We start from the raw sequence: 17,681 nt of genomic DNA on the forward strand, positions 1-17,681 counted from the left end.
AAAGTTGGAACTGGAGCGAAGGTAGGAAGACGGGTATGACGCCCCTCCGACCTTAAAAACGGGTGGTTTGTTCCGTAAATATTCTTTCGATGCTCCAGTTGTTTTATCGGCAATTTATCAAAGGACTCTAAATTTATCAAAAAAAAAAAAAAAAAAAAAAAAAAAAAAAAAAAACCTATGTTATTTTAATATTTATCAAAGAACATATTTTTTTTTAATGTATTTCTTATTTTATCCTTCTGACAATTTGATTTTTTTTATCATTTTTCTTCATTATATATATATATATATATTTTATACATATAAATAACATTAGTCAATTTTTAATAACATTTTAATATATTTGAATAAGTAAAAATAAACAATGAATAGTATATCTGAACTCCTTGTAATTTTAGAAATCCACTAAAACTAAAATGAGTATAATCGGAGCTCTCTAGGTCGATGAGTGGGTTTCGATCAAAATCCACTTATGGACCTAGAGAGCTCCGATCGCACCTATTTCAGTTTTTATGGATTTCTAAAATTGTAAGGAGTTCAAATATGGTGTCTATTATTTATTTTGATTTTTCATAGATGTTAACATGTAAAATCAAAGAATTGATAAAAAAAATTCATGTTGGACTTGATATGGAATCATATGAGTGGTTTTGCAAAATCATTTTGATGTTCAATCCGTCTTGCAAAAAAGCCCACCCCACCTGATGCAAAATCAAAGGTCTATAGATGTTCAATCCGTCCATACGTTAGATAGACAAAAGAAAGGAAAATCATCCATCCTTTTTTTTTAAAGTAAATAAGGGAAACGTTTCATCACATAAATCTTTCTACAGTTTGTATTTCCCTCTTCCCAAATAAACAAAGCCTAAGTGTTAGATAGAATTGATCTCATATTATCTGGGATAAAAGTATCATCAAAGTAAAATAATCTTTTTCTTTCTTGTAGCCTTTATCAAGTGCTTGTGGTCTTGCAAAACATAGGGATGGGCGTTGGGAGTGGGCTATAGCTCCTAGTGTCCCTCCATCTGCGAGATATCAGCATGCTGCTGTGAGATTCTCTTTTCTTCCACCTTTTTTTTTGTCTCTGGCATATCCTAATCTTCTTATGTTAATAAACATTATCCATTAGGTCTTTGTCAATGCAAGACTGTATGTGTCTGGAGGAGCTCTTGGTGGGGTGGGCGCATGGTAGATGACTCTTCTAGCATTGCAGGTAGTTTCAATCAATCTAGTGTAATTTTAAGTAGCTCAACTTCTTATTTAAATTGTTTTGATAAAATAAATCACAACAGAATAATTGATCGTTTCTGCAAGCTTTGCATATTTCAAGATTTGAAGATGATATCTATCTCTAAACTAGTATTTCTGAAGCTTAGTTGTAGAATTTTTTGACAAAGAACTCCACTATTATCACTGATAATACTCAGCTTTCCTCCAATGGCGACTGAAGATGGCACTGCCCACTGATGCAGTCTGAATGCTTGCAATCTTCTTAGTTAATGGGGAAATGAAATTAAACAAAATTTTTAGAAAGTTTGTTTAGGAATGAATCTCTGTTGTTGTATTCCTGATTGTGTGGATCAATGAGCGAACAAACTACTTTCCCCTCTCTTAAAGGATTGTGTTGAATGATTGCTGTATGTATGGTTGTAGTTAAGAGCACTTTATGTTGTGCTGTAACTTCTTTACCTACAGTCAATGGACGCTGCTTCTGAATTGTCCATGGACTTGGTTCAACTGGCTGCCAATAGTATGCCTGTAAGCAACCTTCAAATAATTGTTGTCAGAAAAAGTTCTTTGCTTTTCTTTTCTGTATTTTGTCTTAGCTATTAATTGTCACATAGCTATAGTATCTTACTACTTAACTGCACACAATATATTGGTTCCTTTGTCATTTAGTTATACGAGACAGTGTGTTCTTTTATTGAAGTGTTGGATACTGCTGCTGGAGTTTGGTGTGACACAGAGTCAGTTGTAACAAGTCCAAGGACAGGTAGATATAGTGCAGATGCATCTGTTGAGCTAAGACGGTGGTGTAGACATGCAGCTGCTGCAGTTGGTGACTTGATATTCATTTATGGAGGATTACATGGAGGCAAGAATTGAAAGTTATATATTTGTTCTCTGATAACATTCCTTTGTCAATTTTTTTTCTTTTTTCATTTTGCCTTACTCTTCCATTGATACGGTTGGCAATGGAGCCCAAGAGGAAAGAGTGAGAAAGGTCAAGACCATATAGCGGTCAAAAGTCAAGAGGATATGGCGGTCAATAGTCAGGGTAATTCAGCAGTCAATAGTCAAACTGATTAGGCAGTCAGAGGCAAGCATGTGGGGTAGTCAGAGGCCAGGCAGACTTGTTGATCAAGGAGGCAAAGTAGTTGAAAGACAAGGGGAGACGACAGGCGGAACACCGGGTATAAGTCGGGATCGGCAGAGCTGAGTAGAGGTAGCCCGATTTACAGGCCTGCGATTTGAAGGCCCGGAAGCGCAAGTCACAAATCATAGATCGGAAGCGTCAGAGCTGTGCAAAGACAGCCCGATCCACGGGCTTACGGTCGAGGGCCAGCGAGTACTTATGGGTCAGGATCGGCAGAACTGGGTAGAGGTAGCCCGATTTACAGGCCTGCGATTTGAAGGCCCGGAAGCGCAAGTCACAAATAATAGATCGAAAGCGTCAGAGCTGTGCAAAGACAGCCCGATCTACGGGCTTACGGTCGAGGGCCAGTGAGTACTCATGGGTCAGGAGCGGCAGAGCTGGGTAGAGGCATCCCGATTTACAGGCCTGCGATTCGAAGGCCCGGAAGTGCAAGTCACGACTCACAGGTCGGAAGCAGCAGAGCTGGTCGGAGTCAGCCCGACTGGCAGGTAACGCTTAGAGGCGGGATCTGGTCGAGGGTGTGAGGTAGATGCAGACCGTGATAAATAGGATGAGCTAAACTGTGCAGGAGTCGGAGGATCACAACTGTCCGTCAAGGGTAATCATTGCATACCAGTGAGATGTGCGAAGGTGAAGGTCCCTAAGCGAAAAGATGCTCTCATAACCAATAGCAGCCTGACAGATGTCCTTCACTACGAGACAAAACCCCTGTGTAAAGGCGGAGGTTCCTAAACAAGAAGATGCCTTCACGACCAATAGCAGCACGACAGGTGTCGGGGATATACGACAAAGCCCAGCGTCTAACGTTTTCGGACAGGGTTGCAGGTTCTGGAAGCAAGGCGGGTGCATAAAAAGGAAGAGATTCCTCGTACGCGGGTACGCGCTCTCTCGTCATTTTTTCCACAACTTTTCATTTTCAGTCTCTCTGCTTTTCTGGGGGAAAAGGACATGACTTGAGCGTCGGAGGGCCTGATCCGGGGACTTTTTCCCTGGGTTCTGGTCTCTAACGTGAGGGGGGGAAGATCGTCTGAGTGTGTGCAGGGTCCTGCAGCATCGTCAGCCACCCGGGGGAGCTGAATCGCCCACGACTTTCCGTCAACAACCAGGCCACCACGACCAGCCTCCGTCCGACTCAGCTTCCGGACAGGATCAAATTTGGCGCCGTCTGTGGGAACACAACAGCCTGATTCGAAGCGTGAAGATGGAGGACTCTGGTCGAAGCTCCAGCCGGAGGATTAATGTTACCATGACCGCGGGGGAGTATGAGCTCTTCAAGGAGGTCAGAAAGCGAGCCGCCTCTGAAAAACAAGGCACGGTTTCACGACCTCGCTTAGCACCTGAAGCGTCCAAAGAACCAGCTCCTGTTTCCGACAGGAGATGAAAGAGAAAACAACCGGAAGAACTCCCTCGTGCTTCATTCCGAGAGCCTCGCCGCAACTATCATCGAGCTGGACCTTGGGAGCATAGTCCGAAGAAAGAAGAGCCGCCGGCGTCGGTGGCGGAAAGTTCTTTACATCCACCCCGGGATTCAGGAAAGGGGAAGGCTATAATCTCCGCCATAGATCTGCCTGAAGATCCGGATGATAAGGTACCCTTCTCGGCTCAGATCTTGAGGGAAAGCCTGCCAAGGGGTTATCGAGCCCCAAACATCGGAGAATATGATGGGAGCAAGGACCCGGAAGAACACCTGCGGAAGTTCAAGAACGTGGCTATGCTGTATCAATACAGCGATGCTGTCAAATGCCGAGTATTCCTACACACCCTGTCCGGGTCGGCGCAGAAGTGGTTCGATGGATTGCCCCCAGAGTCCATCAATCGCTTCATGGATTTCAAAACGGCTTTCCTACGCCGTTTCGCCAGTAGTCATAAGTATCAAAAAATCGACCACTGTCTTTTTGCTCTCAAGCAGGATCCGACCGAGCCCCTGCGAAGCTACATCAACCGGTTCAGTCAGGTGGCCAATGACGTTCCCTCCGCCACCTCAGAAATATTGATGAGCGCCTTTTCCCATGGATTACAAGAAGGGGAATTCTTCAGGGACCTCATCAAAAACCCCGCCCGAAGCTTTGACGATATGGTGGAAAAAGCTTCTTGCTACATCAAGGTGGAGGAAGCTCAGGCTGCTAGAAGAAAGACCGAAAAAACGGTGGCTCCTGGCAACCGACCTGAAAGGAGAGCACCATAGCCAGCCCAGCCCTTCCAGCGCGTTCAACCCAGGCCTGCCCCTCAGCCCGCTCAGGGAGTCAGACCAGCCCCACGAGTTGCTGCCATACACGCGCCTAGGCCTGGACCAAGGGGAGCACCATATTGCACATATCATCGGTCCAGGACGCATGATCTCAGTAACTGCTTCCAATTCGCTCGTGATTCCAGGCGAGCTGCCGAACAGGGTCTGCCCCCCCCGGAGTTAGCGCCCCAAATACAGAGAATGGAGGAGGAACGGGCCGCGGCTGGACGTGCTCGTCAGGCCCGACCCGATCAAGCCGGTCCCGGGGAAGATCGAAGAGAGGCCGGAGAGCTGGAAAACCGGGGTAACGCCGCTGTACGAGAGATCGGCATGATTTCAGGAGGGCCCACTGACGGGGACTCAGGCCGAGCCCGTAAGTCGCACGTTCGGCGGTTGTATGTGGGAGCTGTGGGGTGCAGCCACGAGCAGGCGTTTAGCCTTGTCATTAGCTTTGGGCCACAAGATTTGGAGGGTCTGGAACTACCCCACGACGATGCTCTCATAATCAAGGCTGTTATCGCTAACAGCCGAGTGACCCGGGTATTTGTGGACACCGGGAGCTCGGTCAACATTTTGTTTAGAGCTGCGTTCGAGGAGATGCAGATTGATGCCGCTGAGCTCCAACCCGTGACCACTTCTTTGTACGGGTTCACAGGCAACGAAGTCAAGCCCATGGGTCAGATCAAGATGGCCATCTCCATGGGCACTGAGCCACTGGTGCGCACCCGGAGGAGCACCTTTATAGTGGTGGATTCGCCTTCCTCTTACAACGTCATCCTGGGAAGGCCAGCTCTGCATGAGTTCCGGGCTGCTGTCTCCACTTTTCACCAGAAGATCAAGTTCCCTGTTGGCGAGCGGGTCGGGGAAGTCAAAGGAGAGCAAAAGGTATCTCGGAGCTGTGCGGAGGAGGAAGGTTGAGAAGGGCCGGTGTCAGCACCAGGAGGAGCTGGAGGTGGCTCGGGAACGGGCTCAGTTGGCACGGGGCCATGGCGATCGCCTGGGCTGTCTTCCTCAGCAGGAGTGGGGGCAGAGCGGAATGCAGCTGGTCTTCCCCTGTAAGGGTTGGGGGAGGATGCCAGATGGACAAAGCAAGAATGACGAGGGGAATGATGTCAGAGCCAGCCACGGCGGCAGCGGGGGGCAATTGGGTAGTAAAAGGAACAGGATCAAGCGTTTGTAAAGTCAGACCTGGTCTCCGACGTCGTCTGCGAAGCAGGGGCTGGTTATTAGAATCAGAATTGTCAGAGCAAGGCTGACCCTGTGAAGAGGCTGCAGCACCCCCGTCTGTGGCGCCCCGACCGGATGAGCTTTGACCTGCGCGATGGAGTGTCGCGCGACCACGTCTAGAGGCCCGGGAGGCTCCTCGGAACACGCGTATGGCCGGACAGCCGGCTTGATCGAGACCTCGACCTCGGCTCGGGGCAGCAGGTGAAGGAGAAGTATTGTGTAGAGCGGAGCTGGAAGTGGGCTGAGTCGTTGCCCCAAATGAGGTGGATCCAAGATGAGGGAGTAGCCTCCTATCCAAGATCACCCGACCGCATCGCATTATTTCCAGATCATCGAGGGGCAAAGGCAGAACCTCTGAGGCGCGATGCAGAACCTCCGCTATAGGCACTAATACGAAAGGTCATTCTCACAAAGAAAATGGTCGAAAGCGAGGAAGGGGGGCTCACCCTGAACTTACCTAAGGAGCGCGGTGTTTCAGAGGAAGCGGGGCTCAGCCGGAAAAAGGAAAGTAGGTCTTCAGATATCAGTCTTGTCAGATTCAAGCGCTAATCCTCCATCTGGATTGCAGCCGTAGAATAGGAGAAGTCCATGTGGAATTCGTCCAGCGCCGGAGTTAGAGGGAGCTCAGACTGCCAGTGCATAGGCCAGCCTGTTTCTTCGGGAAACCGGAGAAAAAAGAATTTTTTCCTCCAGTTAGCACTAGGAGGAGGAAGAGGAGAGAAGAAAGCAGTATGACTGCGAGCTTGGAAGTAAAAGAGACCATCAACATGCCTAGCAAGAGCAAAGAAGCAGTGAAAGAGGGGAGCGGACCAAGAAACTTCGCAAACTTCGCAGAGTATTACAAAGCCGCATAAAATCTTTACGGAGTTGGGAGTTAGCTGACCTAAGGGGATCTTAAAGTAGCGGCACACTCCAGACAGAAAAGGATGCGAGGGTAGACGAAGGCCAGATACAAATTGCTCAGTGAAGAAAGTACAAGAACCAGGCGGAGGATCGAAGTACAAGTTCACACCAATAGGGATGATGGGGCGAAAGCTAGTCGGGATTTCGTAAGTATACCGTAGGTCATCCCAATCCAACTCGGCAAAAGTCGAAGCGCCTGGGAAATGCTCCGCCAACAAGGAGACCAAGAAGGAGAGGTCATTGCGAGAGAGATTATCTCAGGAGGTAGAAATAACAAACGAAGAGAGGCGACTTGGAAAAAAAGGAAGGAGCGCGGCGCAGTCTCGGAAAAAGTCAGTCGGCGGCGGCAGTGTTTGAGTGCTCCGTGGTGATGACGAATCATAACAGAAGGGAGAGAGGAAGAAGATACTTATAGGTATGGCGGAGGAAGGATATTTTCGTAAGTTAACAACGGATGGTTGATACAGGGGCGAAGATAGACAGGGAGCGCTCTGTGATAACCCTCGAGAATATAACCAGAGGGCATTATAGGAAAGGCAAGGGCTCGAGATACGAAGCACCTCCTAAGGTGATTGCTCCAAGTAGGACAAAAATGTACGGAGGGGCCATTAAAAAGGTGGATAGATCAAAACAGCGGGCTTCATGAATATGCAAGGGAAAATCTATCTCTCGCCGGGCTCGGTCCAAAAGCAATCATAGAAGGAAGAGCGATGTAGTAAAGCAAAGTAAACGAGGGCAGGCTGATTAGCAGAGATCAGCCAAGGCCCACGGACGACCTACTAAGAAAAGAAACGAGCTAAGGATGCGTGAAGGGGAAGCGATACAATCATCCGGATATAAGGGATGATAAGTACAAGTATTCAAAGTGCAATACGACCATACGAATAAGTACAATCAGGGAGGGTTCAGCATCAACACATAAAAGGTAAACATTACAACATGGTTCCGACTACACAACATCTGAAGAAGAGGGCGCAGGATCAATAGAGGCCAACGGAAGGAGCAGGGGATCAGCCAGCACTATGGCGGAAGACGCAGGATCGGCGGACGTTTCAGGAGCAGCAGCAGGAAGGGCCTGGGCAGAAATATCCACGGGAGCCGGATCGGCCGCAGGGGGAGGAGCCTCCAAGAGGAAAAGCCCATCATCCGCTTCGAAGGAGGGAAAAGTTTCCTGCGGTAATTCCCTGGATAGGCGAGCTGTGTCCAAAAAGGTGGCAGGAGGTGCCAAGCGTAGAAAACCTTGCTCGAAGGCCTGTCTGACCCCACCAGCGGCCCCATGACACAGCAACAAGACCATCCAGCGTCCCAGTTTTTGGAGGAAGAAGGAAGAGCGGACATAGGCCAGTCTGTACGCCTTCAGCCGCTCTGATTCGCCAGCTCGGTACGCTTCCAAGCTGTTCTTGTTCTCGGCAACCTCGGCGCGGGCCACAGATAAATCGCTCTGGCCCTAAGACACTACTTCCTGGGCCTTCGATAACTCCGCTTGCAAGGATTGGAGAGTGGCTTGGCAAGCTTCCCATTGAGTCCGCATGGTTGCCTCCCGGCTAGCGGCAGCACTAGCCAGGGCCTGGGCATCGGCCAACCCCATTTGCAGGAGCTCTCGACTTTGCCGTAGCAAACTCAAATCCACCGATCGGGAGAGCAGCTCTGCCTCTTTGTCTTTCAGCTCAGAAACTGCCGCTTGATGACGATACGCTTCAGAAGCCAAGGAAGACTCACTTGCCTTTAAAGCCGCCTCCAACTTCTGAAGTTTATCGAAGGCGGCATGGGAAATGGCTCGAGCAGAGGCCGCAGATTCCCCGGCGGCACGCAGATAAGCATCCAAGCTTCCAAGAGAAGGCTCAGGAGGAGCTGAGGAAGCTACAGGGGGCTCTAGTTCCTGAAGACGTGCCTTGAGCACCGTGTTCTCTCGCTGAAGCTCGGCCGCTCGCTAAACGACACTCAGACTCGCAGAACAGGTCTGCAGGCGGCCATAGGAAGGGAAAGGGGGTTATAGAAGCATATGAATTCCCAGAAGAGGAAGAAGAAGAGCTTACCGCTACCAAGGAACGAGCAATTTGATCAAACCCCTCCAAAGGGGAACTGCTCTCCCAGAATTGGCGGTTGGCTGATTGCCAGGTGGTGGCCAAGTCCCCATAGAAATCGACCCTACCGAAGATAGAAGATAGGTCGGCAGCGGGCGGGTAAGCCGGGTCGATCTCTGAAGGAAGTCTCCAGGAAGCCTCGAAAGCTAGGTCTGCAGAAGGCAGGTTCAGAGTCAGCATGGCTGAGCTCATAAGCGCAAGAAGAGGAGAGGCTGGGGGAATCAACGAGTCCGGGGGCTGATCGCCAGAGGACGAAGGCGGGGCAGGTAATACACTCTGGATTGGTACCGGAGCTGTTAGGTCCAATGACGGGTCTGCCATTTCCAGATCAGAGGCCTTCTCCCGGGCCAAGCTTGTCTCCTGGGTCGAGCTCGTATCCGAGGACCTAGAGGGGGAGGAGATACTCAATACTTGTTGACGGCGAGGAGGTGGAGGAGAAGTTGCGGTGACCGGGGCCGCTCTCTTGCCCTTGCGCGTAAGGCGCAGCTTCATAGTAGGAGGGAGCGAGGGCACTTGTCCTGCTGGCGAGGGCTCAGACACAGGTTGATCAGAGATGCAGGGCAGGGCTGAGTCTGCAGGGTTGGGGGCAGGTGGCTCAATAAGCGCCGAGGCGGCTACCGTCTCTGAGGTTTGGGGTCCCGAAGGCTGTGGACCGGCGGAAGTAGCAGGGTCGGAAGATAGGCCTTGTGTTAGCTCCTCATTCAGAGCATGCAGAACGGCCACCGAGGGTGTCTCCTGACTGGCAAAAGAGCGGAGGATGGCAGCCACTACAAGAATAAGAGGAAAAAGCACCTCAGTTAGCGAAGAGCGGCATATAAAAAGTAACAACTTACCAAAAGGAGTTTCGATTTCTGTGGAGACAGGACTAAGACCAAAAGCGTACAGAATGCCTTCTAGCATCAATACAGACAAGTGAACAACAACACCGCTCAGCTTGGCCACAGCTGTAGAGCAGGCAGGCTCATGAGCGTGCGAAGGGAAGTCTGAAGCAAGGATGGGACGCCATTGGGAAGGCCCGGCTATGGGGACAGGGGGCTTGAGGAAGAAAAAGCGAGATCTCCAGCCTTTATTGGAAGAAGGTAGGATATCAAAAAACTTATAGCCCGGCTTGGCCTGAACGTTGAATACCCCAGCCTCGGCTCGCCGGAAGGAATAGAAATGATGGAATAATTGAGCGGTCAAGGGAATGTGATAAATGCGGCACAAGATGATGGTTCCGCAGACGGCTCGGAATACATTAGGAGCGAACTGAGAGATACCAATACCACAATACTGACTCAACTCGGAGAAAAAAGGATGTAAAGGAAAGCGAAGACCGCCTAAGATTTGATCCCTAAAGACAGTGATAAACCCTTCGGGAGGAGAAGAGGGATGTTCGTCGGGCGAGGGAAGTCGGAACTCATATGCGGCGCCTAGTCCCAAGTTGGATTGCAGTGAAGACATGTCGTAATGGTCTAAATCAGAGATATAGCGTGAATACCATAAGAGTTCCTTACCATCCATGACTACAAGGAGTAAGCAAGTGAGGAGGTTGAAGACAAGAGGGGTCACAAGTCAGGCGCAAACAGGAAGGCGAGAAGCTTCGGGCGCAAGCAGGAGGACGAGAAGCTGCACTACCAGAGACGGTCACGAACGAGAGGAAGAGGATAGTGAAGCGTCAAAGAGAAGACGGCGGACTGCTCTTAGGGTTTATAAAGCCCATTCATTCCTAGGACACATCGAGAGTCGAGCCAAGTATCTTTTTGGGTAACACACCCCAGCGCCGTCTGATAGGAAGTAAGCGCCGAAGGGTGCAAAAAGGGGTCAGAAGTTGGCGTCAGGAGGCGTGAGCAGTAAAGGCATCGGACAGGTGTCACCCCGAGAAGAGGCGCATTAAGGATTGACATGGCAAGGCAATCATGAAGGGCGTGGCCTACGAAAGATGCATTTCTCCTCGAAAGGCCCGAGGCTAGGCGGGAAGTTTCATAAAGCTACAGAAGCCAGGCAATTCAAAGGGGTCGCAAATGAGGCAAGGCAGGTCAGCTGAAGCAAATGTCAGATCAGAGGAGTATCAAGCGGGCTTGTGGGAGTGTTGCTTGCTCGGACCATCCGGGCAAGTAGCTCTGCGTAGATAGCCCCTGATCCGGTCAGCTAACCAAGCGCATCGTGAGAGCCGCGGGGTCATCATAAGCTGCGAGGGCACTGTGGCCCAAGGGTTGAGTAAGATTTTTACGCTCCCTTCTCTATTCTTAATTCTATGCCATGCATAATGCAATTGCAGGGAGAAACGCGACGCGAATGAGTAAGCCCAAACCTAGCAATAACGACCAGATCAACCACAGCAATGAGGTCGGTATAGGTGAGACGGATAAAGGTGGAGAAGAGCAATGCGTCTATGCCTCCGCCGTTTGAAGTATCATTACTGGTCTCAGACCAGCGCCATCGCCACCGGTCTCGGACCGGAGTATCATTACTGGTCTCAGACCAGCGCCATCGCCACTGGTCTCGGACCGGGGTACCCCAGACTCTCGCCCCAGTGCGAGTTATAAGTGAGCTCTGTTCTCACGCCTAACGACCCTTCAGGTCGGCTCCCATGCGAGAATTATAAGTGAGCCCTGTGCTCACGCCCAACGACCTTTTAGGTCGGTAGTCCCAGACTCTCGCCCCAGTGCGAGTTATAAGTGAGCTCTGTTCTCACGCCTAACGACCTTTCAGGTCGGCTCCCATGCGAGAATTATAAGTGAGCCCTGTGCTCACGCCCAACGACCTTTTAGGTCGGTAGTCCCAGACTCTCGCCCCAGTGCGAGTTATAAGTGAGCTCTGTTCTCACGCCCAACGACCTTTCAGGTCGGCTCCCATGCGAGAATTATAAGTGAGCCAACGACCTTTTAGGTCGGTAGTCCCAGACTCTCGCCCCAATGCGAGTTATAAGTGAGCTCTGTTCTCACGCCCAACGACCTTTCAGGTCGGCTCCCATGCGAGAATTATAAGTGAGCCCTGTACTCACCCCCAACGACCTTTTAGGTCGGTAGTCCCAGACTCTCGCCCCAGCGCAAGTTATAAGTGAGCTCTGTTCTCACGCCAAACGACCTTTCAGGTCGGCTCCCATGCGAGAATCAAAAGTGAGATCTGTCCTCACGCCCAACGACCTTTCAGGTCGGCCCCCATGCGGGAATCAAAAATCAACTCCCCTGCGAAAATCATGAGTGAACTCGGCGCCCACGCCTAACTACCTTTCAGCGGGATATGCCTCACACTGAGCGGAGCGTTTTCAAATAATCAGGTTAGCCACATCTGGCTTTATTTCAGCTCCTTTATGCAAATTGCAAATATGCAGCAAATATGCAAGGCACGGAATGCGGGAGGCCATCTACCCTACCCCTAAAGCATCAATATTAAACTGCGAAATCAGGTTTTGCACGTTCATTGCAGTTTTAATTCTCAAGCAATATGTTGGTTTTATTGTCCAAAATTCATACATGAAAAGGAATCATGATGCGACTCTTGGCTCTTACATACGGGCCAGTTTCTAAAAATGCTTGCTAGATGAAATTTGAGCAGGAAAGACTACGTTGGAAAAGGATAGATATACAAGTACAGCAGCACAGTTCAATAAGCAGGCGATACAGCTAAGGCTACAGGAGGGAACGTTTTGCGGCGAAGGAGCCACTGAGACAACTATGGCCCGAACTAGTTTTAACTCGGGGAAAGGATTGGTCATGGAGAATGAGCACTGCCGTGTGAAGAAATGTCTGGGGACTCAGGAGCCTCTGGGGCGTTCAAGGCTTGAGCCAGCTGCGCGTGTAAGGAGTTGATGACTGTTTGTTGCCGGGCGATCGTGTCTAGCTTGTCGTCGAGATACGCACGGAGTAGAGATAGCTCCGTTTCATGCTCTTGTTTCAAGCGTTCCTGAAGGCTAAGTTGGCGCTGCAAGCTAGCCTGGCTTTCCTCTTTCCTCGCCTTCTCAGCATGCACGCAAGACTTCGCGACACGATACTGGACTTCCATGGAGCGCAGGGCAGCTAGCTGACGAGCTCGATCCTTGGATACGCGCGCCAGTTCACGTTCTTTCGCGGCAAGTTGTAAGGTGAGCTGATCTATCCGTGTTTGGGAAGGTGGTTGATCAACCTCCTCAGAAAAAGGAGAATGCATCGCGTGGGAAAGAAGCTGGTGGAACACGGGTTAGCAAAAGAAAGTGGGAAGGCGTGACAGAAGAAGGATAGAATAAAGAAGTGACCGTAAGGCTCTTTATAAAGAGGATGGGTGGCCAAGTCAAAGCAACTACGTGGGCACGGTACCCCAAGCGACTGGCGAAGCAATTAAGGGGGCACGATACCCGAAGCGACTGTCGAAGCAATTAAGGAGGCATGGTATCCTAAGCGACGCGACACAAAGGTTGATGCGTGAGGCAGGAAGCTGAGCGCGCAGAGATATGCTGAGGTAGAGACACAGAGATAGGCTGAGGTCACAGAGATATGCTGAGATCTTAGAGATGTGCTGAGGTCTAGTCAGTCAGACTTTCGTCCTCCTTCGACTAGACTTGTGAGGGAGGCTTGTGATACGGTTGGCAATGGAGGGGCCCAAGAGGAAAGGGTGAGAAAGGTCAAGGCCATATAGCGGTTAAAAGTCAAGAGGACGTGGCGGTCAATAGTCAGGGTGATTCAGCAGTCAATAGTCAGGCTGACTAGGCAATCAGAGGCAAGCATGTGGGGTAGTCAGAGGCCAGGCAGACTTGTTGATCAAGGAGGCAAAGTAGTTGAAAGACAAGGGGAGACGACAGGCGGCACACTGGGTATAGGTCGGGATCGGCAGAGCTGGGTAGAGGTAGCCTGATTTACAGGCCTGCGATTTGAAGGCCCGGAAGCGCAAGTCACAAATCATAGATCGGAAGCGTCAGAGCTGTGCAAAGACAGCTCGATCCACGGGCTTACGGTCGAGGGCCAGCGAGTACTTATGGGTCAGGATCGGCAGAACTGGGTAGAGGTAGCCCGATTTACAGGCCTGCGATTTGAAGGCCCGGAAGCGCAAGTCACAAATCATAGATCGGAAGCGTCAGAGCTGTGCAAAGACAACCCGATCTACGGGCTTACGGTCGAGGGCCAGCGAGTACTCATGGGTCAGGAGCGGCAGATCTGGGTAGAGGCAGCCCGATTTACTCGGAAGTGCAAGTCACGACTCACAGGTCGGAAGCAGCAGAGTTGGTCGGAGTCAGCCCGACTGGCAGGTAACGCTTAGAGGCGGGATCTGGTCGAGGGTGTGAGGTAGATGCAGACCGTGATAAATAGGATGAGCTAAGCTGTGCAGGAGTCGGAGGATCACAACTGTCCGTCAAGGGTAATCATTGCATACCAGTGAGATGTGCGAAGGTGAAGGTCCCTAAGCGAAAAGATGCTCTCATAACCAATAGCAGCCTGACAGATGTCCTTCACTACGAGACAAAACCCCTGTGTAAAGGCGGAGGTTCCTAAACAAGAAGATGCCTTCACGACCAATAGCAGCACGACAGGTGTCGGGGATATACGACAAAACCCAGCGTCTAACGTTTTCGGACAGGGTTGCAGGTTCTGGAAGCAAGGCGGGTGCATAAAAAGGAAGAGATTCCTCGTACGCGGGTACACGCTCTCTCGTCATTTTTTCCACAACTTTTCATTTTCAGTCTCTCTGCTTTTCTGGGGGAAAAGAACCTGACTTGAGCGTCGGAGGGCCTGATCCGGGGACTTTTTCCCTGGGTTCTGGTCTCTAACGTGACGGGGGGAGATCGTCTGAGTGTGTGCAGGGTCCTGCAGCATCGTCAGCCGCTCGGGGGAGTCGAATCGCCCACGACTTTCCCTCAACAACCAGGCCACCACGATCAGCCTCCGTCCGACTCAGCTTCCGGACAGGATCATCCATTATTCCAATTTTCAATATCCTTGCATAAGCTTTATATTCCTGTTGTTTTTGTATAGTTATGAACCACTGTTATTTCTTCATTATAAAACTTTTTGCTAAGTAGAATTCCATTTGCATTACGTTGGTAAGCGGAATATGACTATGCCATTATTCTTCTATGCCATTCCTTTTTCTACTTAGGTTATATGCAAGGAACATAATACAAACAAGAAAACCAACGAATTCAAAATTGAAATTTGAATTGATGGTGCAAAAAGGGAATAATTTTGAATTCTATTTTTGTCTCGTTTGTTAATTATTCTAAATTGTTTGTTATTTTTGAATTTTGTAGTGAATTAATAGGGGGATAATTGTGTTTCTCATTTGGGAATGGCTGGTGCTATATGAGTGAGTAAATGGTGTCTTGCACTAAGTAATTCCCATTATAGAACCCGAGGGCATAGAGAAAATTTTTTCCCCTGCCAGATTATCCCTTTATTCTCATAAAAGCTGCTTGTTTTATCTTTTCCTAGAAAATATTTCTACACCATTAGCTCTTTTCTCAATGGTACATGTAGGTGCATATGCTTGCTTTCTTTTAATTTCTGATTGTGTATAATTGACATGCACTATTTGAATAATGCTATTTGTTTTAGTTGAACTGTTAATGAGAATTTATAGGTGTTTTGGTTTCTGACTACATTATGGTTCTGCAGGTGTGCTGCTTGATGATTTACTTGTTGCTGAAGATCTGGCTGCTGCTGAGACAACAAGTGCTGCTTCCCATGCTGCTGCAGTGGCTGCTGCTTCAAATGTACAATTAGGAAAGGCACCAGGAAGCTACTCATATGCTGATGAGAGGTCAAGGCAAAATAATTCCCAGACAGATCATGATGGTGCAATTGTGGTGGGATCTCCGGTTGTCCCTCCTCTCAATGAAGATATGTGCAATGATATAAGCACTGAACATGCTACGCTCCAAGGAGGACCAAGGTAGCCATGAGGCATGACTAGATTTTTTGTAAATTTATAGCATAGTCAGGTCAATTTTCTACTCTCATTGGAATCATTTTCTTGGTTCCTGCAGAAGATTGAGCAAAGGTGTCAAGGCTTTAGTTGAAGCCTCTGCAGCAGAGGCAGAAGCAATCAGCTGCCTTAAAGGCACGACAAGTCAATGGTCACATGTCACAGTTGCCTAATCGAGATAATGGTCCAGAAGCTACACCTAGTGAGAAACCAGTAACGAGCATGGTTAAAGTGTCAGATCCTTCTGTAGCAACTAATACCCCACCAACTGGTGTTCGACTTCACCACCGAGCAATGAGCATAATTATTTGGAAGTGGAAGTAGTAATTTCTGGAATTTTGAGATAAAATTACATGGAATAAACAAGTCACATGTTTCCATATTATTGTCTATTCAGGACATACAAATGATATCTGTCTTGTTCTTAGTTTTGATTTATTTCTATTATCAAGTTTTAGTACGATATTTAGTTCAGGATATGTTAAAGACATTTTGCTTTGTCATTTATTCTTGCAAATTCCAAACCGGCCATTATGATTTCACTTTTGTTTATTTTGATGTTGAAACTCTACATGTTTGTTACACCAGGTGGTTGCTGCTGCAGAGACAAGTGGGGCTTTGGGTGGTATGGTCAGGCAACTCTCAATAGATCAGTTTGAAAATGAAGGTAGGAGAGTAAGTCATGGCACTCCTGAGAGTGCAATTGCAGCCCGGAGATTGTTGGATAGACAAATGTCTATAAATAGTGTGCCAAGAAGGTAAACTTATTTTAACAAGCTATATTCTGTTTATCAAATCTGTACATTTAAAGTGCACTTGTTTGGATTCACCATACATGTATACTGTTATAAGTGGGTTATCTAGTAGCTATAAAAAAGTGTTTAACATTTAAGTTGCATCTGTACTTGAGTTATGAAAAATGTGTTTTTCCTCTGTTCGTTTTCTTGGTAAGACATTTGAAAAAGCAAAACATTTTTATTGCAGAAGATTTAAATGATTAAAACTTATCTTCAAGCATTTACATTACAGATGAATTTATTGATAGAGCCCCAAGAACTAGGCATCTTACCTGAATTTTAAATTGTCTTACTGTATAGATGTATTTTCCATCTATTCACAGTGTTCTAAATTATTTTAGTTATCAATACAGGTTATAGGACATCTACTGAAACCACGTGATTTGGAAACCACCTGTACAGAGACAGTTCTTTTTGATTTGCAATGAAGTTGCTGATCTTTGTGATAGTGTTATGGAGTTCTGTAATAACAATGACCTTCAGTTGAATGTACGAGCACATGAGTGTGTGATGGATGGCTTTGAGTGCTTTGCCCAGGGACATTTGATTGCTCTTTTCTCTGCAACCAACTATTGTGGTAGGACTGCTATCGACATGTTTAGCTCTCAACATTAGACTGCTTTCTTAATTTCACCGATAGTCTTTGTGCAGGAACTGCAAATAATGCAGGAGCAATTTTAGTTTTAGGGAGAGACCTGGTCGTTGTTCCAAAACTTATTCATCCTTTACCCCCTGCCATTGATTCACCTGAGGCTTCACCAGAGCGTCATACAGAAGATTCATGGATGCAGGTGTGGCACTCTTCGATTAGCGATTGCACGGCAGTACGTGACTTGTAGGATTTTATTTTATGATCTTTTGTGTTTCTTTGCTATGTTAGGAACTCAATGCCAATAGACCACCGACACCTACAAGAGGCCGACCTCAAACATCCACAGATCGAGGTTCTCTTGCTTGGATGTAATTACTAGCTGTGTTATTGTTAGCTTGTTCTCTGGTCTGATGCATTTGGGGTGGTTGTCCCCTATGAAAACACCGGAATTATATTTGTCCACATCAATTCATCGAAAAAGATCAAAGGCTGTCAGCACAAGAGCCAAGTGGCCCTTCCATTGCGTTTTATGTTTCATAAACATAAAATTTCAAAAATATTTTAAGGGGATTCAACCTCGACAAAAGAAGCATATCGC

General features: G+C 48.3%; 1 protein-coding gene across 2 annotated transcripts; it reads left to right on the forward strand.

Moving 5' to 3' along the window:
• The first annotated feature begins 969 nt into the window (after positions 1-969).
• LOC121973536 (serine/threonine-protein phosphatase BSL2 homolog) lies at positions 970-17,565 on the forward strand. Of its 2 annotated transcripts, XR_006109651.1 has the most exons (7): positions 970-1,048; positions 1,130-1,213; positions 15,385-15,661; positions 15,756-16,452; positions 16,845-17,068; positions 17,143-17,282; positions 17,372-17,565. XR_006109651.1 is itself a non-coding variant. In XM_042524944.1 (6 exons), the coding sequence occupies exons 2-4, from the start codon at positions 1,186-1,188 to the stop codon at positions 15,865-15,867; spliced, it is 417 nt and encodes a 138-aa protein (XP_042380878.1). In that variant the 5' UTR covers positions 970-1,048; positions 1,130-1,185; the 3' UTR covers positions 15,868-16,452; positions 16,845-17,068; positions 17,143-17,565. The 2 variants fall into 2 exon arrangements, 1 of the variants encoding a protein (XP_042380878.1); XM_042524944.1 differs by having other exon boundaries at positions 17,143-17,565.
• The last annotated feature ends 116 nt before the right edge of the window (positions 17,566-17,681 follow it).

Source organism: Zingiber officinale, chromosome 4A, assembly GCF_018446385.1.
Source record: "Zingiber officinale cultivar Zhangliang chromosome 4A, Zo_v1.1, whole genome shotgun sequence".
Lineage (NCBI taxonomy): Eukaryota > Viridiplantae > Streptophyta > Magnoliopsida > Zingiberales > Zingiberaceae > Zingiber > Zingiber officinale.